General features: G+C 49.4%; 1 protein-coding gene across 1 annotated transcript; it reads left to right on the plus strand.

Moving 5' to 3' along the window:
* Positions 1 to 1117: 1117 nt before the first annotated feature.
* ACSBG2 (acyl-CoA synthetase bubblegum family member 2) lies at positions 1118 to 23381 on the plus strand. Its single transcript, XM_031438190.2, has 13 exons — positions 1118 to 1264; positions 4515 to 4603; positions 5297 to 5417; positions 6921 to 7007; positions 10217 to 10366; positions 13750 to 13926; positions 14584 to 14765; positions 14872 to 15105; positions 17973 to 18190; positions 20055 to 20194; positions 20302 to 20548; positions 21201 to 21309; positions 23078 to 23381. The coding sequence occupies exons 1-12, from the start codon at positions 1118 to 1120 to the stop codon at positions 21272 to 21274; spliced, it is 1866 nt and encodes a 621-aa protein (XP_031294050.1). The 3' UTR covers positions 21275 to 21309; positions 23078 to 23381.
* The last annotated feature ends 1054 nt before the right edge of the window (positions 23382 to 24435 follow it).

A 24435-nucleotide genomic window follows, 5' to 3' on the forward strand; every position in this document is an offset into this window, starting at 1 on the left:
GAGAAAGGTGCGCTGACTCAGCCACAGCTTTTTATGAAGGAGTCTGGGCCCAGAGAGTCCAGCCACTCCCTGCCCTCGGGGGCCAAGTCTCTACACTCAGTGGGGAGTGGAGGTGGCAAGAGCAAGTGGGAGACAGCTGGCCATGTCGTTCAGAACGGAGCTCCGCTAGCCGGGTGACAGTGGGCGAGTCACTTGCTCTTTCCAAGCCACGTCTGTATCACTGGCTGGGGGTGGGGGACACTGATAACAGCACCTCCCTATTAGGATGGGGAGCCTGTGTGGGTAAAGCACGTACATACGTAACAGTATATGTTACATATCATATATTATATATAGTGCAGATGCAGTGTGTGTGCATATGTATGTGGCAGACACAGCAATATGTAACAGTTAACGTACTGCAGATATGATATATACAGTGAAAATCGTATCTATATAGTGCAAGTCTAATTATACACATTCATGGTGTAGATGCAATTATACATACGGCACAGAAATAGTTATATATGGTGCAGATGTAACTGTATATACGTTGGGGCAGATGTAATGATATATGTAATACAGATACATGTATATATAAAATAAACATAATATAAACAATATGGAATTCTAGTTAACAATTCAAATGCTAAACGTTGATTCAAATCAAATGATCCACGTGTTGAAGAGTGGGATGGATGGACAGAGGCAGCTTACTTTGAAATGTATCAAAAGGACCACGCTGTGAAGGTTGGATACACAGACGGATGGCTGGGTGGAGATGTGTTAAGGCACATACAGCAAAATGCTGGCAGGTGTGGATCTGATGCTGAGTGCGAGGGCATTTGCTATGCAATCCAACTTTTTGTGTGCTTGAGAATTTTCATAGTCAATTGTTGAGGGGGTAAGGAAGGGGTAAATAGGAGAGGGGGAGCTTGCATAGACCAGCGCTGACCATGTGACTGTGTCACTTGAGGAGTGGGGTTCTTTCAGGACAGCCCCCCACCAAGGTTGTTAAATTAACAGAAGCGTCGGTCACCTGACCCTGTTTGCAGTTACTCTAAGGCTATGGACCATTCATCGAGACGGAGAAGTCCTTCTGAGGCTATCGAAACATGGGCCAGGCCATGAGATCCCCATGACCATCCCTGAGTTTTTTCAGGAGTCAGTAAACCGATTTGGGATTTATCCAGCCCTCGCATCAAAGAAGGATGGAAAGTGGGAAATCCTGAGTTTCAATCAGTACTATGAGGCTTCTCGGAAGGCTGCGAAAGCCATGATCAAGGTAAATGAGTCATTCCTTCCTTCCTTTATTCGCTCGTTCATCCTGTATTAAGTCATTCATCTACACATACGTACAAATGGGACAAAATGCACCAGGCAACCCAAAGGTTAACTGGTGAAAAATTTCCTTCTAATCTTTGACCCCTCTTTTATGGAGGCAGACACCATTTGCAGTGTTTGTATGTTCCTTCAGGGAATAAGTTATGCATATATATTACATAATTCTGTATATGCACATTTTTACATCCACAGTAGCATACTATACCCATGGATCTGCATCTCGCTTTTTTCCCCCACTAGCATAGTATATGTATGTATTAGTTAGCTACTGCTGCATAACAATTGCTCCAAAACTTAGTGACTCAAAAGGACACAGATTTATTATCTCTTGATTTCTACGAGTCAGGAATCCAAGAGTGATGCTGTTGGATGTTTCAGGTTCCAGAGCTCTCATGAAGTTGTAGTCAAGTTGTCATTTGGGGCTGCATCATCTGAAGGCTTGACTGGGGCAGGAGGGTCTGCTTCTAAGCTTCTTTACAGACAGCTCTTGGCAGGAGGACTCAGTTCCTTGTTCTATGGCCTTCTTCAGAGGGTTGCTTGAGTGTCCTCAAAATATGGCAGCCTGCGTTCCCCAGAACGAGTGATCCAAAAAAGAGGGTGAGCCAAATGGGAACTGTGATATCTTTTACAATCAAACCTCAGCAATGACATCTGTCACTTCATCCACATTCTATTGGTTACACAGACCTTGACACAGCACAGGAAGGGATTGTACAAGGACACAAATACCAGGAGACGAGACTCACTGGGGGCCATCCTGGAGGCTGGCTGCCACATTCGGAGATCCTTCCATATTGACTTACTTTTTTTAATCCATATTCTTTTCAACTGCAAACACATGTGTAACAGTAGTGACTACCATACATGGTGCCACAGTGGACTTCCTTTGTACAGTGAAATCCTACAAAAGAGTGCCCCTTTATGGTCACTGACAACATGTGTGAGCATCTCCTTACCTATATTCTTACCGACATCATCATTGTCAAATGTTCACCTGGGCCAATCTGACAGGCGTACTAGGCGGAATTCTCAGGTGACTCCTCTAAGATTCCCACCCCTTGGTGTGTTTATGCTGTACAATCCTCTCCCTGTGACTGTGGGCAGGACTTGTGACTATGATGGGATCTCCCTCCTGTGGTGGCAAAGGCGAAGAGACTTCTGCAGATGTAATTGAGGTCTCTAATCAGTTGACTTCAAGTTCATCAGAAAGGGCAGGTGCTCTGGGTGGACCTGACCTAATCAGGCGATCCATTAAGAGAAATTTTCCTGTTGTCCTTGAAGCACACTGCCATGTCACGGAGCAGGCCAGGTAGCAGGGGAGGCATACAGCCTCCAGGAGCTGAAAGCAGTCTTCAGCTGACGACTAGCAAGAGAACAGGACTTTAGCCATTCCATCACTGGGAAATGAATTCCACAGGCAACTTGCAAGCTTCAGGTTGCAGGGGCCCCCAAGCTTCAGAGGACATCACAGTCCCCACTGATACCCTGACTGCAGCTTTGGGAGAGGCAGAGAACCCAGTTATTCTGCCCCTAGGCTCCTGGCCCTGTAGAAACTGAGACAACAAACGTGTGATGCTTTAAGCTGCTCTATCTGTGGTGAAGTGTTATGCAGTCACAGATGATGAATATAACAGGCATCTCATACTGTAAAAGGGTATCTCCTGCTGGTTTTGATTTATAAGAAATCTGATCACATTTTGACCAACACCTGAGTTTCTCTCTCCCCTCCTCTGATGCTCATGGGTCTTCACTGAAGGACTGTGAGAGGTCAGAATTAAGAACCATCTGCTTGGGCTGGGTTTCTTCTTGGCTGCCCCACCCCAATGCCCTAGTGCCCTGGTTAGTTCACCTCTCCTGAAAGACAACCCTCTTTAGCTCTGCCCTTAGTTCTGGAGTTCCAGGGCCCTTGCTCTCCTAAACCTTGGAGATCCAATCAGAAATAAGTCTATCTGCACGTTAGTAAAGACACTCTGTTGACACTCTGTCTACAATGAAGACAGCCTCTATGCCACTAAGCAGAAACACTTGGCATTGTGTTCTGAAGCATCAGCAGGCAGATGCCTTCCAAATGCCTATGTTTTTCCTGAGAACAGCAGGCCACTGCCAGCCTCACCCCGGATGACTGAAAGAGCCAACCAAATTGGAATTTCCAGGACAGAAGGGGGCCCTCACCCCCGACGATCACCTGCATGTCCAGGCTCCCCAGTTCATCCTCAACCACGTTCAGATCAAGGCTATACCTTTAAAAGTAACTTGTCACCACTATAGGGTATCATTCTTTGAGTACTATTATTCAAAATAAAAATGAATTCAATACGAGGCCTTAAAAAAAAAAAAGAACAAAATAACAAGTGCTGGTGAGGATACGGAGACACTGGAGCCCTCATGCACTATTGGTGGGACCCTGCAAGACAGTCCGGGTAATTTTGTAACAGTCTCACAAAATTCAGCTCAGAATTACCATATATGATCCAGCAATTCCACTTCCTGGTACATACCCCAAAGAATGGAAAATAGGAACTCAAATAGATATTTGGACACTCATGTTAATAGCAACAATGTTCACAAGAGCCAAAAGATGGAAGCAACCCAAGTGCCCATAGATGGATGAATAAACAAAATATGGTCCGTTCATATAATGGAATGTTAGCCTTAAAATGGGGTGAAGTTCTGACTCATGCTAAACATGGATGAACTGGGAACATTATACTAAGTGAAAGAAGCCAGATACAAAAGACGAATATATGATTCCACTTATAAAAGGTCCCCAGAGGAGTCAAATCCACAGAGACAGAAAGTAGACAGTCGGGGCCCAGGGCTGGGAGAGGGGGATGAAGGGTCAGTGTTTCATGGGGACAGAGTTTTGATATGGGAAGATGAGAAAGTTCTGGAGACAGATGGTGGGGATGGCTGCACAACAAACTGAATGTGCTTAATGCTACTGAATCGTACACTTAAATCATTAAAAATAAAATGCATAAAATTAGAATAAATAAATGGGGCATCACGTAGAGGGAAGTAAACCAGCCTCGCAAGAGTCACAGAAAATATCATGCTCCAGATTTGAGCGTCAACACTGGGTTTTCCCTACGTGACCCCATGGGCTCTGGGGTCTGCTCCCACCCACCCAGAAGCAAACCGCCTCTGTGTTTCTGTTTTCCGTTTGTCTGTCTGTTTTTCTGACTTCCCAGCTGGGCTTGGAGCCTTTCCACTCAGTCGGCATCCTTGGGTTTAACTCCGTCGAGTGGTTTATTGCTGCTCTTGGTGCCATCTTAGCGGGGTAAGACCGTGCGCTCGGTTCCCTGTGAACGCTGGGTAGCTGCTGCTCCGGGCCCGGCAGCCCTGGGCTGGTTCCCCCTGAGCTGCGGACAGGGATTTCAGACACAGCCCTGGGCCAGCAGGCAAGATAGACACACACCAGTCAAAGGACCTCAAATGCATAAGGTACTTCTTCAGCTCAGGAATGAAAATACAAAAGGATTTTAAATGGGCAAGAGACTTGATCAGAAACATCATGAAAGGAAGTAGCCAATAAGCACTTGAAATGATCCTTGAGGTCCTTAGCCAGCAGGGAGATGCAAATTAAAACCACAACAGAATGGTTAAAAGCAAGAACAAAAGGCTGTGAATGAAGGGGACAGGTGGCTGGGGTTGGGGTAAAGTCCAAATCCCACCTCTTATTTGCTTTGGGACCCTGAAAAAGTGACCGCCCTGCCCCGAGAGCCTCAGTTTCCACATCTTTAAAATGGGGTGCTGTGAGGGTTCCATGATGGATGTAACAGTGACCTTACGGGAGTCGACACTCTCACCATCACTGTCATTTTTGTTGACATCATTACTGTCAAGTTGTGGAGGGAGGGAAGCTGGTGCCAAGGCTGTAGACTCAGAATTTGCCTGCAGACTCTTCCCCCCCCCCCACCTCCCTGGACATGCTCAAGGTGTGTGTGCACATGCACATGTTTTCTCTTCCCAGGGGCCTTTGTGTTGGTATTTATGCCACCAACTCTGCGGACGCTTGTCAGTATGCCATTGCTCACTCCAAAGTGAACATCCTGGTGGTTGAGAATGAGCTACAGTTGCAGAAAATCTTTTCGGTAAACCCTCTACCCAGTGCTGCCCGCCAGTCACCTGGGGGTGGGGAGGGGCGAACCTCAGGGCTCTGACCAGGTGCCCTGTAGCTTCCAGGGAGATGATAACGATCAGATGGGATGGTGGGACTTGCCCCAAGCACAGGTTCAGTACCAATCCCCACACGACCACTTTTGGAATAACTGGCAAAGCCACTTTGTAGGGGAGTAGGGTGGAGTGGACAAGCTTAATTTCCAATTCATATTAATTTCCTACTCGGCTTCCATTTAAAAAAGGTGTCTGTGTATTATTCTATATACAGTCCACTGTTTATTATTTTTCTTTTAGAAATGTATATCTTTGAAGCTTTGCAATCCTTATAATCTTCATCTCTTACAACTGTCTGCATTTCTGAAATGTTTTTGTCTTTCTCTTCCATTTCTTTCCTAAGTTCTACCACTCCATTTTACTTCTGACGTCTGGCTCTCCCCCAGGGTACTTGTATGTTTGCTTTGTGTTCTTCCTAACCAGCTGCGTTTACCTCATTACATCTTACATTTTATGTTGCAATACTGGGTGGTAATTTTTCTTTGCTTCGGGGTGACTTTCCTTGGTGTCCAGTGAAATGTGACTCCTCCTCATTCCTTTTTTTCCCCTTGCAGTATCTTTGTATGGATATTGTAGCAATGTTTCTGATTACTTGTGTTTGAATGAGCTGCAGCTGCCTGAACCAGCTTTTGGCAGAAGGACCCTAAGGGGCAGGGGGTCCTGGGAAGGGGTGAGCCTAGATGACCAGACTCCTTGCTTGGCCTAAGAGCCACTGTGACAGTTTCTTTAATACCATACTCCATCTCTTCTGAGTTAACATTTCTCCACTTTTTAACATCCTTGGAGTTGAGATGTGTCTTGCCATCTGTGGCATCCTAACACTGTTGGCCGTGTGTTTTCCCACATTTTAACTTCTCTGGAATGCAAGTAGATTTTCCAGACTTGATGAAATCCAGCTAGACTCACTTTTTCATTGGATTGGCTAGAGATGTCACAGACGCAACTCTCCTTCCTTTGTATGAACAGGGTACAAGAATCCCACAGGCCTGGCCACTTGAAGCTCACAGTTCTAGGTTTAAGTAGAGTTCTGAACCTGCCCCGGGTTCAGCCACCTTCATGGAGGATTTTCATGGCCTGACTCCAACTAGAAGGTTAGCTGGATCTTGGCCGCGTAGTGCAAGGTGCCAGGTGAGGAAGAGCTGGGAGGGACATCCTTCACTTCACCAACCAAGACCCACACGGTGTAGCTGAATTCAGGGGGCTGTTGTCCTCATCCATCTTTAACAGCTGCAGTCTACTGACACCGACCACAAAGAACCCAGTGGTTCTAAGAGCAGGTTGCTTAGTGTCAGTCAAGACAAAGAGCAACGTTTCAGTGTGCAAGGGAGAGGAGAGAGGCTGGGGTCCCTGTGAGAGAGCGCTCAGGACCTGCTCTCCCAGGGCTGGGTTGCCAATTAGATCCACGCAGAACTTTCTTTTAGATTCCGAAGAACAGGATACAGACCCTAAAAGCAATCATCCAGTACAGACTGCCGGTGAAGGAGACCAAAAATTACGACCTGTACTCTGTAAGTGTGGGAGGGGGCACTGAGCAAAGGTGAGGGCGGGGCCTTGAAATGGAAGTGGGCGGGGACTCAAAAGGAAGTGGGTGGTGAGAAAGGGAGAGGGCGGGGCCATTGAAGGGACATGGGCGGGGACTCAAAGGGGAGAGGGGGAGCAAGGAAGAGGGCGGGGCCATACAAAGGAAGTGGGTGAGGCTGTCGAGAGGATTTTTCCTGGCATTAAGGGTCTTACTTGTGGGAAGGTGTGTTTTCTGGTTATTTATTGCTGTGTAACATATCAGGCGTGTTAAAATTCACATTATTTTAAGTTCAAATATTTAATTTATATTCAAACCAGAATTTATTATAAATTTATTTTCCTGGCTTTAATAGACACAAAGTTATTTTTTTATTAAAACCATTAGCCATTTTTAATATATACAAATATGTATATAGGGGTGCACATTTCTGCTATGGCTTGGACAAACAGCCCTGTTGGAGCCTGTCTTTATTTAAAATTATGATGTTTTGTCCACCACGGATTTGCTTTGCTTTGACAGTGACTTTAAAAATATTGCATTAAAATATTTATCTTGATTGCCAGGCGTCTTTTTGGCATCCCCCCCAGTTTTGCACCCAGGAAGCCCCTGGTCCTCACTCTGGTCCCGACACTGCTGTTGGGGCTCCTCCAGCACGTTTCTGGGTCTCTTTGTGGTGTCTCCATGCGATGTCTCCAGTAGGATGACTTTAGGACCTCTGGACTCCTTTAGTGGCTCAGATCTCCAGAGAGGATGTTTTGAGGGAGAGAAATATCCAGGGGGAAGCTGTCCTGCCTTTAATGACCTATTCTTGGAAGTAGAATATGGCCCATCAAGGCCAACCCATGGACACAGAGTCCACCTCTCACCAAGGGAGGGACAAGGCTTCTGAAGAGTGCGTGACACCATAAATGCTGTCACAGTCAACTTTTTGAAAATTCACTCTGCCTCAGGGTCTTCAACAGTCAGAAGATGTTTGGGTGCAAGCAACAGAGGCCCACTTATGACAAAGGGAGGGTTTTTTGTTTTTGTTTTTTAAGGATACAATGAGTTAATTCACAGAAGCCAGGGCAGGAGGCCTGTGACGGGCCAAGACAAGCTCCGGTTAATTTCCATGAGGTTACTGGGCCATGAAACCCACTACCCAAATCAGAAGCCCTAAAATGTCCTGGAGTTTATCTGGTTTGCCCTCTGCGCAAGTGGGAGGAAACTTGTCAGTGATCCTTTCTGGCCAAAGCACTCACCAGCTTTCACACATTTCAGAAAATATTTGAATATTAAGACCAGAACGATGACTAATCAAGTAAGGCAACTGATCAGAATTGTAGACTTTTTAGAGGTTAAAATGACCATCACAGCAGCATACCTTAAGCCGGGATAACATAAATAACTCATTTGTCAGAAACAGTAGTTACAGCAGGGGTTCTCAACCTCGCGGGCAACTGGCTGGAAGACTCTTTGTGGGGGGCTGTCCCGTGCGTTGCAAGATGTTGAGCAGCGTCCCGGGCCTCCACCTACCAGACGCCAGCGGCAGCTCCCAGCTGAAACAATCACAGCTATCTCAGACGTTGCCTAATGTCCCCTGGGGGGGGGGGCAATATCGCCCCTGGTTGAGGACGATGATTTATAGGGGAGTTTTGTGACACAGAATAGTATCCACTTCTCTGCAAGGGTAAGTAGAACTCACCATATTTTGATTCAATCTAGAAAAACATTCATTACAAGTCAGAGAAGAAGAAAGAGCCTGAGGAGGTAAAAGGTGAAGTTTGGGGGCAGAGGGACGGCAGATAAGACAATTAACTGGGTGGGTTGTGATGCCTGGGACTGGACTTGTGACCAGTTTTCAAGAGAGAGGATTGGACTGGACGAGACTGGGTCTGGGGTCTACCCAATCCATCATGTGTGGCCATGGGAGGGCGGGGTTCTACACAAGCCACCGGGGAGCACTCTTTGTGGGGAGGGCTTGGGGCACCTCTCAGAGGAAGGACAGGGTCCCTCCGAAGGCCTGTGTGTGCTGCTCTCACCACTGCCCTCCCCATCAGAGATGCGCTTTCAGAGGGGCCAGCGTTGCCCTGAGTAGGCTGCAGGCCGTGCTGGCCGTTTCCAGAGGACCTGGACTGCCCTCTATCTTGCAGACAGGACATTACCCTCCAGAGCCTCATGGGGCGGCTCAGAGGTAGAATTTTTGCAGGGCCCAGGGTAAACGGTTCACACAGTCCAGCAGTTCCTTCCGAGGCACCAAATTCTCAGGTAATTAAGAGCAAAGGCTCTGGAGTCAGACCACCTTGGGTTAGAATGCTAGTTCCTCTACTTGCTCTGTGACCCTGGGCAAGTAACTTACTACCTCTGAGCCTCAGCTCCTTCATGTGCCACAGGGAGAGGATGTATCTACTACCAGCAAGGGTGCCTTTGGTTGCAAATGACAAAAGCCTGACCCCCAAATGGCTTAAGCTTACAAGATTACTTGTTGGCTCATGTAACTACAACCCAGGGTGTGGATTTCAGGCATGGCTAGAACCAGAGGCTCGACTAATGTGACTGAAGCTCCAGTCTCCTCTCCTGGTATCCTGGTTCCACCCCAGCCTTATAGTCCTGAGATGGTCCGGCAGCCCCTGGGGGTCACACCTTCATGTTCAGATGATTCATTTGTGTCCTAGCACTTCCTGGAAAAGCCCTGGCCTTCACTGTGACTGCACCACCCAAGGTCACAAGCCCAGACCGAGGCAGATGGGACTCTTTGGGTTAAACCAATCAGGGTTGCCTTCAGCCACATCAGTCTGGTAATGAAGGAGTTGGAGGTGCCGAGTGGAATCTGGGAAGGCAGAGAACAGACAATACTGAACTCCACTGTTCTGAGCACTTTACTTATATTAACTCACTTACTGCTTAGAACCACCCAAGGAGTTGGGTTCTGACGTCATTCCCATTTTACAAATGAGGAAACTGAGGCTCGGGGAGCTTAAGTAGCCTGGCCTGGGAAGTGGAGGAGCAGAAGCAAACATCTTAGGGCTTTTGTGAGAGGTACCAGGACTGGCGCAGCCCAAGCCTTTCCTCCTGCTGAGAACCATGCTTCAGGAAGGGCTGCTGGGGCCAGATGGGCCTGGGGAAGGGGAGCTCCCAGGGTGCTGAGGTCGCTCCCACACCCCCAGGGTACCCTCACCCTGACACCCTTGTCTTGCTTGTCTTTTCTTTCCACAGTGGGACGATTTCATGGAACTTGGCAACAGCATCCCTGATTCCCAGCTGGACCAGATCATAGGGAGCCAGAAGGCCAACCAGTGTGCTGTCATCATCTACACTTCTGGGACCACGGGCCACCCCAAGGGAGCGATGCTGAGCCATGACAACGTAAGTGCTGTCTCCGGCGACAGGGATGAACTGGGCAGCTCACAGAGGCCCTTCACTCTGGAGCAGTGGCCTTCAGGCTGCTTTCATTCCTGCCCCACAGGGACACAGTGGCATTTAGGGGCCCAGCACGCAGTAGGTCCAGAGCCCGTGGGCTGTAGAGTCATGCAAACAGCTCCCAGGGGACGGCACGGCGCAGGGGTTGAGATCAAAGATGCCAGAGCAGACCCAGCTCTACCCTTTTGCCCCCAAGCCTCAGTTTCCTCATCTGTAAAATGGGTGTGATGTAACAGTCCCTGCCTCATGGGTTGTTTTGAAGAGTAAATGAATTAATATCCAGAGAGGGGATGTTAAACACGTTAAAGCTGGTGGATGAACACTACGCAGAGCCCAGTGAGGTTTTTGTTAAAAACTGAAAAATGGCAGTGAGCAGTGTGCACGGTGTGAGGTTTCAAAGCAGGAAAGCGTCCAGTGGGACGTGCGTCCAACACGCTCCGCTCTGAGTCAGAAATGCTGCTGGTTTGTTGGTTGGTGGAGTTTTGTAATTAAGTTTATTTATTTTTTAATGGAGGTACTGGAGACTGAACCCAGGACCTTGTGTATGTAAGCACGTGCTCTACTACTGAGCTATTCTCTCCGCCAAGACCGCTAGTTGAAAAGAAGCATTTCTATTTTGTAAGAGCCTTCCCCACCAGCCTAGCTTAATAGTTGGCATCACACACTGGACTTTGCACTGGCTGTTTCCTCTGCATAGAATCCTCTTTCTCAGAGACTACATGGCCTGCTCCTTCACTTCCTCCGGGTCCCAGCTCAAACGTTACTGCCTCTGGGAAGCCCTCCCTGACTTCCACGTTTAGAATAGCAAACAAGAATAAAACACCCCATGAGTCCCTGACCCCTCTTTGGCTATTTTTCTTACACTGACATGTTATATAGTCACTTGTTTATCATGAACGTCAGCGCCTTGAGGGCAGGGGCTGTCTGTCTTGTTCACCGCTGGGTCTCCAGCGCTTGGTGTACAGGGTGACACAATCCATTTTGCAGAATGACTGAATGAAAAGGAGCTGACTAGGCCCTGCCCCATCATGGCCAGTATCCACGCTCCCAGTGGCTTTGTGTCTGGTGAGATGCTCCCCTTGCGTAGGAGGGACAGAGGCAGAGCCCCTGGAGGGAGGCTGCCTGGATCTGAACCCTGGCCCTCCCACCTGCTACCTCTGTGACCTGAGAAGATTTCCCTAACTTCTCTGGCTTTGGTTCCCCATGTGTGAGTGGCTGCTGCCTCTCATAGAGTTGCTGTGAAGGTTTCCTAAAGTGTGTCAATTAGCGCTGGCTGTGTAACAAACCATTCTAGAACTCAGTGACAGAAGACACCAGCAGCCTGCTATGTCTGGGTCTGGAATTTGGGCAGGGCTCGGCAGAGGGTCTTATCTGCCCCACCAAGTGTCAGCTGGGGTCACTTGGCTGGATTCAGCGGGCACCCAGGCTGGGCTGGAAGATCCCAGAAGGGCTTCTCTCACTTGTCTCACGTGGCCTGGGCTTTCTCACTGCACGGAGGCATCAAGGGTGCTGAACTTCTCAACACGGCACTGGCTCTCCTGAGGGCGAACATGCCTTGACCCGAAGGCAGGAGCTGCAGTCTACAAGGGCTCAACATCAGAAGTGACCTGGTGTCACCGAGCTCCACTCCGTTGGTGAAAACAAGTCACAAGACCAGCCCTGTGAAGGGAAACAGACTCCAGCTTCGGACAGGAGGGCTGGCAGGGAGTTTGCAGCTTACTTAAACCTCCCCCATACACATGAGGAGCTCAGAACAATGGCTGGCACGCAGCAAGCTGCAAAGATCTCAGCTGCTATTATTTAAAAATCACCATCACCACCTTTCCAGCAAGTTAAAGCTAGTCCCATATTCTCAACACATGTCCACAGCACAAGGTTTCTCCCATGTATAGGCACTGTGCCAAGCTGAGATAAACACATTAACCCCTCCCAGAAACCCCACGAGGTGAGCCGAGTCATGAACCCCTTTTACAGGTGGGGAAACTGAGGCTCAGAGATGGGAAATGACTTGCTCAAGGTCAGAGAGCAGAGAAAGACCTAAGCCAGGATCTGAACGCACGAGTGTCTGAACCACTGTAAATTAGGGTCTCCACACACCCAGCCCCTTTTCTCAGCAGATGGGTACTGGGTTCCACGGACCACAGAGAGTGACAGTGCTTATGGGGGCAGAAGTAAAATTCTTCCTTCCTGAGGCCCAGAGAAAGAGGGGGAACGAACCTTGAGGGCCAGTTACTACGGGCCATGTGCCTTGCATGCTTCATTGCACTTAAACGTCCCTTTGATTTCCTCATTCATTCATTCAACAGAAGTTTATTGGGCACCTGCTATGTGCTGGGAAAGCAGCTTTGGACAAAACAGACCCCATCACGGCCCTCGGGAAGACAGACAGGGAAGGAACAAATAAAACCCCTCGGGTTGTGGCGAGCAGTACCCGGGGGGTTAGACAGATGCTGGAAACATCAGTCTGGGTGGTGTGAGACAGCCTCTCTAAAGAGGCAGTGTTTAAGCTGAAATTTAGCATCCAAGGAGGCAGCTGTGGAGAGGGTTGGAGGAATAACATCCCAGGTGGAGGGAACAGCCAGTGCAAAGGCCCTGAGGCAGGAACTTGCCTGATGTGTTTGGAGGAACAATGCAGTGGCCCGTGTGGCTGGATTAACCAGGTAACTATTCGCCAGTGATTTATGATACCAGTAAGAAAATAGAGATTGTAAAATGATAAATATGCTAAGAGTTTACTTCAAGGTGTGCACTGGAGAAAGAAAAACACTGATAGGCTAATTGTTGGGGTGTTTACATGACGGGATTATGGGTGCTCTTTTTGTTTGTGGGACGATGTTTGTTTCATAGTGTTATGTTGGACAAGAGGAGCCTCTGTGCTCATTTCACAGATGAGCGAATAGCAGCTGCAAGGGATTTTAAGCCAATAGCCCAGGGTCACTCAGCTGGCAAACGGTGGAGTCAGGATTCAATTCTGGGACACAGACTGAATCTATCAGATTTTCTGACTTTCTGGGTAGACATTCCGACTCTAGGGTTCTGCTGTTGGATCCTAGGGCATCTGGTAATTCCTGAATTTCACAGCTTCCCACGAACCCTCAGGCAAGCCAGTTAACTGCTCCGTGCGTCCAGCTCCCCGTCCATAACATGGAGAGAACTGCGGTCACCCACCGTAGTGCATTCAGACGGGGACCGGCTGACTCAGTCTTTATAATGCACCAGAGCAGTGCCCAGCATGCAGGAGGGGCTTTGTGTTTGTTCAATAACTGCGTCTTCACGCCCTTCCAGCGAGGACGAGGCGCCCTGGGTCATAAGCCTGACTTGTGTTCCAGATCACATGGATGGCAGGGGCGGCGGCAATGGAGTGCAACCTGTCTTTAGCTCCCAAAAAGCAGGAGGTGGTGGTCAGCTACCTTCCGCTCAGCCACATTGCAGCTCAGATGATGGACATCTGGATACCCATGAAAGTCGGGGCTTCCATCTACTTTGCTCAACCAGACGCGCTCAAGGTATTAAGGTTAAGGGCCACGTGGATGGGTGGCTGGTTCTGTCAAGCCCCAGGCCTAGGGCTCCTTCTCTAGCCTCACCTCGTGCTCCCAGTTAGCAGCATCTGAAACCACTGACCGCTTTATTTTAGTGTTCGTCTTCATCCAAGTCACAGTACCCACGTATGGCTGTGCAGACTGTACACCGAACAATCTAAGAGTAAGATGTGAATGGTACTGAAGGCAGAATGTGTATGCGTGTGTGTAGTTTTCTTTGTTTGTTTAAAGTCAGTATTCCCAACTGCAGAAAACTCCCCAACCAAATGCTTTTGGCAGTTAAATCTCACCATGACTGATGTGGAGCTGTCTGTAGTCTTCATTTTATCCCACTTAATTGGGAATCTGCGTCTCTGCAGAAATATTAACATGATGGATGTCAGCCAGCTTGCCCAGACACCACTGTGGGATTCATGCAACACATGAAATATGCACCATGTTACCTTTCTGAAGGCCAGATAACTCTAAATTCCAAAATACACCTGGCCCCAAAGGTTTGAGATAAGGGAGCCTGGACCTGGTCTAATCAACCAAGAGAAGGTTCTCCTGGGATGAGCTGAAGTGGCTGAGAAGAGAGGGACCTCTGCGGTGCAGGTGTGGCTAACCCAGCTCTGTCCCCTGCAGGGCACCTTGGTCAACACTCTGCAGGAGGTAAAGCCTACTGCCTTCATGGGGGTGCCCCGAATTTGGGAGAAGATGCATGAGAAGATAAAGGAAGCTGCTTCCAAATCTTCAAGCTTGAGGAAAAAGGTGTTTTCATGGGCAAGAAATGTTGGTTTAAAGATCAACACAAAAAGGATGCTGGGGTAAGAGATGGATCCAGTGGGGCCAGGCGTGGGGGGCACTGGGGTGCGCTCAGCCTTCCCCAGCTCTCCATGGCTGCAGAGCGCTCCCTGGCATTCGTGTTCACAGGGCTCATGACACGCCCATGAGCTACCGCATGGCCAAGGCCCTCGTGTTCAGCAAAGTCAAGAGCAGCCTGGGCCTGGATCACTGCCACATTTTTATCAGTGGGGCCGCGCCCCTCAACCAAGAGACATCGGAGTTCTTTCTGAGCCTGGACATACCGATAGGCGAGGTGTATGGCTTGAGCGAAAGCACGGGGCCCCATTCCATGTCCACCCCGGAGAACTACAGGATTCTCAGGTACCTGCCTCCCGGGCGGATTCCCGCTCCTCCAGCAACACCGGGTCAAAGGGATGAAGACGGCGGGCGGGGCGGGCGGTGGGCCTCTGGGCTAAGACGAATCCTGACTTGGTGTCTCCAGAATGACCCCTGTTCTCCAGCCTCCAAGGCCCCAATCTTCATGGCCGTGGGAAGCCCCAGTTTGTCCCAGAGCCCATGGACAAGGGGAAGGGCTCTCAGAATGTTCTGTGGACTCTCCCCTATTTGTCACTTGCGGGCTCTGTCTCCAGACTGCCCACCCCAAGCTCGCCTCCTGAGGCTGCAGGACCCTTCATCTCCATGATGCTTTATCTCAAAAGCATCCTCAGGCCCTTTCTGGCTTTCTTCCAAGCTCGGCTCACCTCAGGCTGCAGGACTGCGCCCCGTGACACTGACACAGTAAGACTACCAAAGGCAGGTCCACTCTGAGTCTGAGAGCCGTGTTTCCTCCCAGGACCTTCTGGTTGTGTCCCTCCCTGACCCCGCCCTGCGGCCACACCACAAGTCTCACTCTCCCCTCCTGCTTGGCCAGGTTCCGGCTGCCTCTGAACTTAGCAAAAACGGGGCTCAGTCTTCCTAGTCCGGCAAAACCACCTCCTGCCCCTTATTTTTACTCTGCACATCAGTCTCTCCCCCTCCGCTCCATAACCTTATCTGGGTGTTTTCTGCAGAACCCAAATGCCCACTGGAGTTTTTCCAGAACCAAAGAGTGGTCCTTCCTTAAAGAGAAGAGACACTGTCCCAATCCTGGAGGAAAAGTACACATTTCAGCCTCTATCTTCAATTATCTTTTTCCCAACAAGGAATACATGCATATGTCAAAAATATACAGATCAGAAGGTATGAAATGCTAAGAGTGAAAGGTGCCCTCCCTCCCACCCCACAGCTCCAGTTCACTTCCTGTGAGCTTGCTAGGGCTGCTGTATGGAAGTTCCACCAACTCCCACAACAGAGACTAGAAGTCCGAGATCAAGGTGTTGGCAGGGCTGGTTCTTTCTGAAACCTGTCAGGGAGAATCTATTCCAAGCCTCTCTCCCAGCTTCTGGTGGTGTGCTGGCAAGCTCTGGCATGCCTTGGCTAGCAGAAGCATCGTCCTAGTTAACTGCCTTCATTGTCATGTGGCCTTCTCCCCGTGTGTGTCTGAGTCCAAATGTCCTCTTTTATAAGGACACCAGTCATACTGGATTTGGGGCCACCCTATTCTGGTGTGACCTCCCACAACAACTCTATTTCCAATAAGGTTACATTCTGAGGTATTGGGGATTAGGACTTCAACACAGGAACTGGGTGGGGGGTGGGGAACGGGAGGAGCAGACACAGTTCAACCCACGACGCCCTCCCAGGGGCACAGCAACCACAGCATGCTCTTTTGAGTTAGCCTGGCCTAAGCGGAGCATCGCTTTACACACACACGTACTTCTATCCCACATGGAAACATTTTCCACATAAAAATGGACACGAACTCTCCCTTTCTGAACTATTGCTTGCTGTCTGGAGCTCAAGAACCAAACGCACTCAAATAGCATGGTAACCTAGACTATCTGGATTAGTAACACAAAATTCCACTCAGTCCTAACTCACGCTATCCAAGCTCAGGAACCAAATGGATTTAGTTACTAAGGGATTCGTATCTTGTAGGGAATGTTGCGTAACAATGCAGTGCTGCCTCATTTTAAACAGCCGCGCTGTATTCCACTAGATGGATGTACTACGATTTTATTTAACTAGGCCTCTTACTTGTGGATACTTAGGACTTTTCCCCCAACCAACCGTCACTGTGGCTGATGCTAAAGTGAATGCTTTGTATATGCACCAAATATTTTGCTAAATCAATTAGTAAAAAATGGTATCTCAACGTCACTTTCATTGATATTCCTTGTATCATGAGTGAAGCTGAAAAAATTGTTTCCTAATATAAAGGCCATTTTTATTTAATGTTCTCTGAACTATGGCCATGTCATCTGCCCAAGTTAAACACTGGACTCTCAGTCCTTTTATTATTGGTTTGTTGGCACTCTTTATGTCTTAGGAAACTCAGCCCTCATTGTCTTTGCTATAAGTGGCAGATATTTCACCCCTAGGTTTGTCATTGGTATTTTGGTTTTAGTTAAGGAGTTCTTTGCTGTCCAGATTTTTTTTTATCTTTACCTGGTTGAATATGTCAAACTTTCATAGATTCTGAGTTTTTCTACATTCCTTGAAAAGCTCTTTGTTGTAAGGAGGCTCTTAGTAAATTTTAAACTTCTCAGGCCTGCCTTCTTTTTTCCTGCTAAGAGAATCCCCACACTTAACCCTAAAACCACTGACCCTTCTCACTGCCAGTAAAAGAGATCTCAGCAAGGCAGTAAGAAAATACTTCCTTTTCTGCCAGCCTCCTAAGCGTTCTCTCTAGCAGAAGCAATTTTAAAGCCAGATCTTGGGTTGCGCTGTTCCGTCCTGTGGAAGGAACTTTAACCTCTAGAGAGATTCTGGTTGGTTGTTTTACTTAATTCAGCTGGTCACAGGGTACAGGATGACATATCTGCTTTCTGAAAGATGAGGGGGTTCTGCTGCTGTTTTTAAGCCAGGAGTACTCTGTCCTTCTCCCGTTTATGTGAAGATAAGAGCAATCTACAACTCAGCTGGGTTTCCCAGTGATCGAGACTTTGCCTCACTTGATTGAACAGGCCCTCCCTCCTTCATTCAGCAAACACCCCCTTGTGCCCACCGGGTCCAGGAGAGGGTGAGAAAGCAGACCCACCCAGGCCAGCTGAGCAGGGTGTTAGGTGCCCGGGCCACAGACCCAGGCTGACTTGGGTGGGTGACCTCGTCTCTCCGAGCCTCAGTGCCTCCTTCCCCTCCCCTGGCAGTTCCGGCAAAGTCATGACTGGGTGTAAGAACATGCTGTACCAGCAGAACAAGGAAGGCATTGGGGAAGTCTGCCTCTGGGGCCGGCACGTCTTCATGGGCTACCTGGGAAGCGAGGACGCGACCACAGAGGCCATCGACAAGGAGGGCTGGCTACACTCCGGGGACTTGGGCCGCGTGGACAACAAGGGTTTCCTCTACATTACAGGCCGCATCAAAGGTACTGGGGCTTGGCTCTGCGAGGGCCTCCTGTAAGCAGGCCCACCCTGAACCTTTAAGGCTCCCAGCCTCCACCTTCCATGGGAGACCTTGCACAGATGTACAAAGACAGCCCAGTCCACACTCCACCTCCAGCTCTGTCCCTGGGCCCAGCACTTGACTCTCGGCAGGATGGACCTGGGAAAGATGCCCAACACTGCCCTGAAACCTCTGTTCCCTCCCCTGTAATTCAGGGATAATAACTGCTACAGAGCTATAGTGATTAAATGAGGAGTAAATGAAATTATGCAGAACAGGGATCAGCCGACTTTTCCCATAAAAGGCCCAGTCATAACCATGTTTTTGGATTTGCCGGACATGGGTCTCTGTCTTAGCTGCTCCACTCAGCTACCGCAGTACAAAAGCAGCCTGGACAGTATGCCCACCAATGGACCTGGCCGCGTGCCCGTACAAATTTCATATGATTTTCATGTGTCACAAACAGTATTCTTCTTTGGATTTCCTTCTGACCATTTAAAAATGGAAAAACCATTTTTAGCCCCGGCCATACCAAAAAAAAAAAAAAAAAAATGGCAGGCAGAAGGCTAGATTTAGCCCTACAGAAGGCTGCAGTCTGCCAACCTGTAATGTAGAGCACTGGGCACGGAGCCTGATGTAGGCAGTAGCTACATTATTCCCATGTATAGTAATGTCAGCATCATTTCCATGATAAGCAACAGAAACCCCTTCTTAAAACAGGTTTGAGTTAAAAAGGGAAGCTATTGGCTCAAAATCAGAAAAGTCCAAAAGGTCTTGTCTCAGGCATGGCTGGATCCAGGTGCCCAAATGACATCACAAGGAATCTCTGTGTTCTTCTGTTACCAAGCTGGCCTCTGGGTTGATGCCATCCTTGAAGAGGCTTTTCTAATTTGGTGACAAGTTGGCTGCCAACTGTCTAGTCTCATCCTGACCCCCAGGGGACAAAAAAAGTGTATTATTCCCAACAGTTTCAGCAAGTTTTTGGCCTAATTCTCACTGGATCTTCTGGGGTCAGTACCCCGACTCAGAAGGAATCACTGTAGAGGATGGAAGATGCTGACTGGTCAGACCTGGTCCCATGCTCAGTCCTGCAGTCCACCCCACCCAAACCACATAAAGATGGGGAGTGGGTCCCTAAATAAACCCTGAGGAGGAGTCAACCTCCTGGGCAGAAAAATGCCAGAGATGTCCATCACATGATCATATCGATTATCACTAGTGCTACAACGACCTCAGTAAGGGCGACTGCGAGATCGTGGGAGGAGATAGAGAGCGTCCGAGTGGTGGGACAGGAGGCAGCAAACATCCTGGGAGGAAAGAACAAGTAAAGAATGTATCTGGGGCAGGAGGAGGAGCTCTGGGAGAATTTTAGAGGCAGGGGGAAAAAGTAACACACTTCGTTTGGAGCTTGCCAAAATGAGGAGTGCTACAGGCGCTCCCAGGGTAAGGCTGGACAGAGGTTCTCCGGGGATCGTCAAATGAAGGAAACAGCAGGAGACAGAGAGGCAGGGCATGGTCAGAAGCATCTGACGATCCTCCAAGCAAGACACACTGGAGAGTCTGGAACAGGGAATGGGGGACCAAGAAATGGGCAGTGAGTTAATAAGACCCTGTCCAAGTGGAATTCTTGATGGAAATTTGAAGCAACTGGAGGAGCAGGGGCAGAGTGACTTTGGCTCTGAGGCTTGGAGCAGGACACAGTGAGAGTCCTGGCCATGGGCAGGGGCCCTCCTCTGCTTCCGGAGTTTTCTAGGTGAGTGGTTGCTTGTGCCCCTCTGTGACCCTCAGAGGGGCAGGGCTTTGGTACTGCCTTGGTTGAGCCCACCACCAGCTGCGCTTTATTCCAGAAATTATCATCACTGCCGGTGGCGAGAACGTGGCCCCCATCCCCATCGAGAACCTCGTTAAGGAGAAGCTCCCCATCATCAGTAACGCCATGCTGGTGGGAGACAAGGCCAAGTTCCTGAGCGTCCTGCTGACGCTGAAGGTGATGTGGGTGTTCTGGGCAGGGGCGAGGGCCCGCTGCCTGGTCCTCAGAACAGGCCGGGCAGTGGGTGGGGATGCTGGGTGTCGTGACGGGGTGTCTTGGAGCAGTGTGAGGTCGACAAGACAAGCGGGGAGCCGCTGGACAACCTGACCTGGGAGGCCATCAAGTTCTGCCGGGACGTGGGCAGCCAGGCAAGCACCGTGACCGAGATCGTGGAGCTGCAAGACCCCCTGGTCTACATGGCCATCCAGAAAGGCATAAACGCTGTGAATCAGCAAGCCATCTCCAACGCACAAAAGATTCAGAAGTGGGTCATCCTGGAGAAGGATTTTTCCATCGGTGGAGGAGAGCTAGGTGAGTGGCCTGGGAGCCAGTGGCCTTGGCCCTTGGAAGCCGGTTCCTTGTTAGTGTCTAGTGGCATGTGGGCTCTGAGGAGATGCGTCTTCTTCTGGGAGTCAGAGGGGACCAGCCATGGAGCAGGAGGGGATGCCACCTCCAGCTGACTAATGCCCGGGTCCCCCAGACCACACACACACACGTGCCTCAATCTTTTTATCTCCAAGTTGTAAACGCCATCCTCGCGGGGTGGTCCAGGACACCTTGAGGGAAGCCCAAACCCCCTGGTAACCGGAGCCTGGGGAACGACTCCCGAGGTCACGTGTTCACCCCGCCGTGGACTTGCTGGGTGACTTCAGAGCGACTGGCCCTCTCTGAGCCTCACCTATTAAATCGGGGGGTAGGGGCCCCCCTCGTTGGGTACATGGTCCTCAGCAGGGAGACTTCGGCATGCCCTCCACCTCCAGGCTCGGAATCCTCCCCACAGCCCAAGCACAAAGTGGGGCTCTGTCAGCCCCACTGATGGCGAAGGCGGTGCATCCCGGAGGTCGACGGCAAAGCCGGCCCACAGCCCAGCCCCAGCCACAAGGCCCTGCTGCCCGGTCACAGGCAGGGCTTGTGGACTCTTATTTCTTCCCCTCGACTGAACTGGTCTCTCCTCTTCTGACAGGTCCCACGACAAAGATGAAAAGACATTTTATAATCCAGAAATATAAAAGGCAGATCGAAAACCTCTACCACTGACTTCTTTGGCAAAGCTGCTCCGGGCTGCCCCGATGGTAAGACTGGCTTTGCTGGGCTGTGCCTCAAACAGGTCCAGCAGAGGGGGCCCCCCGAGTGGCAGGCGGGTCTGCGAGGTCACGTGCACACGCGTTCGGCTGCTGTGGGTTCTGGATAGTGTCTGCCCTCCACTCGCATTCTGCCAGGGCTGGCAGGGCACGCGGACTGCTTCCTGGCTGGCTACCAACACTGCTGGCTGCGTTTTTCACTCATCTCATAGAGGGAGCAGGGCAATCTTCCCACCTAGGACCAGAGCTGCTGTTTCTGTTTTTTTGCCAAATGCCCAAATGTTTCCTTGCGGCTTATTTGGCGAAGGCCTTCAGTCAGAAACTTTGGTGGGGGAAGATCCACCTGCTGGGAACCAAGGAATGAGGTGTGTCAGCCCATCCCAGGGGGTGACGGATGGAAGCCTGAGCTCCTTCCACCCCTCCTTGTGCTTCCCCCAAAATCTGGGTCACAGAGAGCCCACGTGATGCCAGGAGTCACTGATAGGATTGTGGGAAGCCAGCTAGAAGTACGGCGCAGGCAGAGAGCAGAAAACATCTTCAGTTGTCTCAAGGGCCACCTGTAACCCTCTCATGATCCAGTCATCCCCTTCAGATGCCCCAAGCCAACACACCTGTGTCAGTTTACCAGGACTGCCACAGAACAAAGTACCACAGAGCGCGCGGCTTAAACAACAGGAATTTATTTTCTCAAGGCTCTGGAGGCTGGAAGACACCAAGATCAGGGTGTTTCTGAAGCCCCTCCTTGGCCTGCAGACGGCTGCCTTCTCCCTGTGCTTCTGGGTCTGAATTTCCCCTTCTTCCAGGGACACCTGTTGTATTGGATTAGGGCTCACCGTAATGACCTGCTTTCAACCTGATCACCTCTCTAACGACCCCATCTCCAAATACACTCACATGCTAAGGTCCTGGGTGTCAGGACATCAACATATGAATTTGCGAGGGGGGCATAATTCAGCCCAGAACACCACCATACTCGTTTTCTGTTCTTCATCATTAACTGATTTAACTCCTCAGCACCTTCATTTGTCCAAGTCTCGTGGGTGAGCCCAGCAGTTAAACACACCACATTCATTATTCTGCATCTTTTGCAAGACTCCCAGTTTCACTTTGCAGCTGGGTAAGAGACCACCCCACACTGGTGCTGGGGGGCAGACGGGCCCTCCGTACCTGTGCTGTCCACTACAGCAGCCACTGGCCACGATGTGGCCCAGCTGGGTTGAGGTGTGATGTGCGTGTACACACACTGGGGTACGAGATAAAGTAAATTATCTCATTAATATTTAAAAATATCGAATGAATGTTGGGATGACGCTATTTTGGACATACTGGGTTACAGTAAATATAGTACCTAGCTCAATTTTACCAGGTCCTTTTTTGTGTGGTTACACAGGTGGCTCACGTGACAGTTCTCCTGGAAGGCACCACACTCTAAAGTTCACGGGAGGGGGCGATGGCTCAGTGGTGGAGTGTGTGCTTATCATGCATGAGGTCCTGGGTTCAATTCCCAGTACATCCATTTAAAAAAAAAAAAAATATATATATATATATATATATATGTAAACCTAATTACCCCTCCCCCAAAAAATAAACAAACAAAAATAAAGTTCATCAGGGAGGGATTCCATTTCTTTTGTAATTTCTAAGTGGATCTGTTCATTCAGGAATATTTCCATTTTACAGTGACTTGTGGGGACCCAGGGAATGAACACACATGCATCAAGGATTCCCAGGTGATAACCTGCCTTTTTCTGCTCTCCAGCCTCCAACAGGAAGATGCCATCGCGATGTGATCTGCTGCTCTGGGTGGGGACTGGAGTCTCCCTTATTTCTGAGAAGCCAGATTCCCTCGGGTCACTCCTCCTCGTCCCCCTGAGGAAGAGGCACGCCCTTTCTGACCTGCCCCGCCTTCAGCAGCAACAGGCCAGTCACAGATCTTTGAGTTACTATGAAGCATCAGGGTGTGATCCCGGGGAAGCTCACAGGGAGGTGTCTGAAGAACTGCCTGTTTAGAAGATCTGACCTTATAGGTTCCAACCAGATGTTTTTCCTCCCCAGAGGGTTGACTGAGACATCAGAGAAGAAAAGCATCCACAGGTCTGAAGAAGAACTGGGCCCCCAAACCCACTCGCCTTCCTGGAAGCAACCTGGAAAGCTGTCCAATAAGTTCCAACAATAAAGCGCTTCAGCATTCCATGCCCTGGTTTTTGGCCAGATGCAAACATCTTGGCCTTTGTTGAGAAGCTCAGACTCTGAGATCAGTTCTGGGTTCAAATTCTGACTGTCCGTGTGGGTTCAACCTTCTGATTTGGGGGGTGGGGTGGGTTTTATCTGTAAAAGTAGACCCCCATCTCACAGGGTGGCTGTGAAGGTGCATCGAGATGACAAATGGGGAGCAGTTGTCTGATGCCTCTCGGCCCCCACACGTGTTCACGGTTTTCATCGAAGCGCCATGTCAGTCCTGGCTGAGAGCTAGGGTTCTCAATGGCCTCTGTCTTTTGGGAAAGATGAGTTTGCTATTGTCACAGGGTCTGAAACAGCAGAAGTTTGCAAGATGATAGAAGTTTCTTGTCCGACAGTCCATGCAAAGACAGATCAAAGCTGACAGGGCATATCCAGTGTACATCCCTGAAAGAATATAGCTTGGGGGGAGCCAGGGTAGGGGGACATCTCCTAGCACAGAGGGGGACAGCCCATCAGGACAAGAGGAAGCAAACTTCCAGTGTCCCCAAAGGTTCTAGACAGCCAGACGGACCCCTTTTCCTTTAACTGCCTTTTTAAAATGTAAAATTATATACACCAGAAATTAACACCACATCATAAATCGACAGTACTTCAATAAAAAAAAATACAATAAAATTATAAATAGATCAGAAATGTATGGAGACATTCTCCTTGCAAAAAGGACTTGATGCAGATAAGGCTAAAGCCGTTACTTGGTGGCTCTCCTCATCTACTTGGTAAGTTCTTTATATGCAAGTATAGTCAATCCTCTTTATTTGCAGATTCCATCTTTACAAGTTTGCCTGCTCACAAAAATCAATTGTAACCGCCCAAATATGCTTCTGGCAGTTTTGTAGCCATCTCTGGAAATGCACGGAACAGTGAAATTTTTAATCG

This window comes from Camelus dromedarius, chromosome 27, assembly GCF_036321535.1.
Source record: "Camelus dromedarius isolate mCamDro1 chromosome 27, mCamDro1.pat, whole genome shotgun sequence".
Lineage (NCBI taxonomy): Eukaryota > Metazoa > Chordata > Mammalia > Artiodactyla > Camelidae > Camelus > Camelus dromedarius.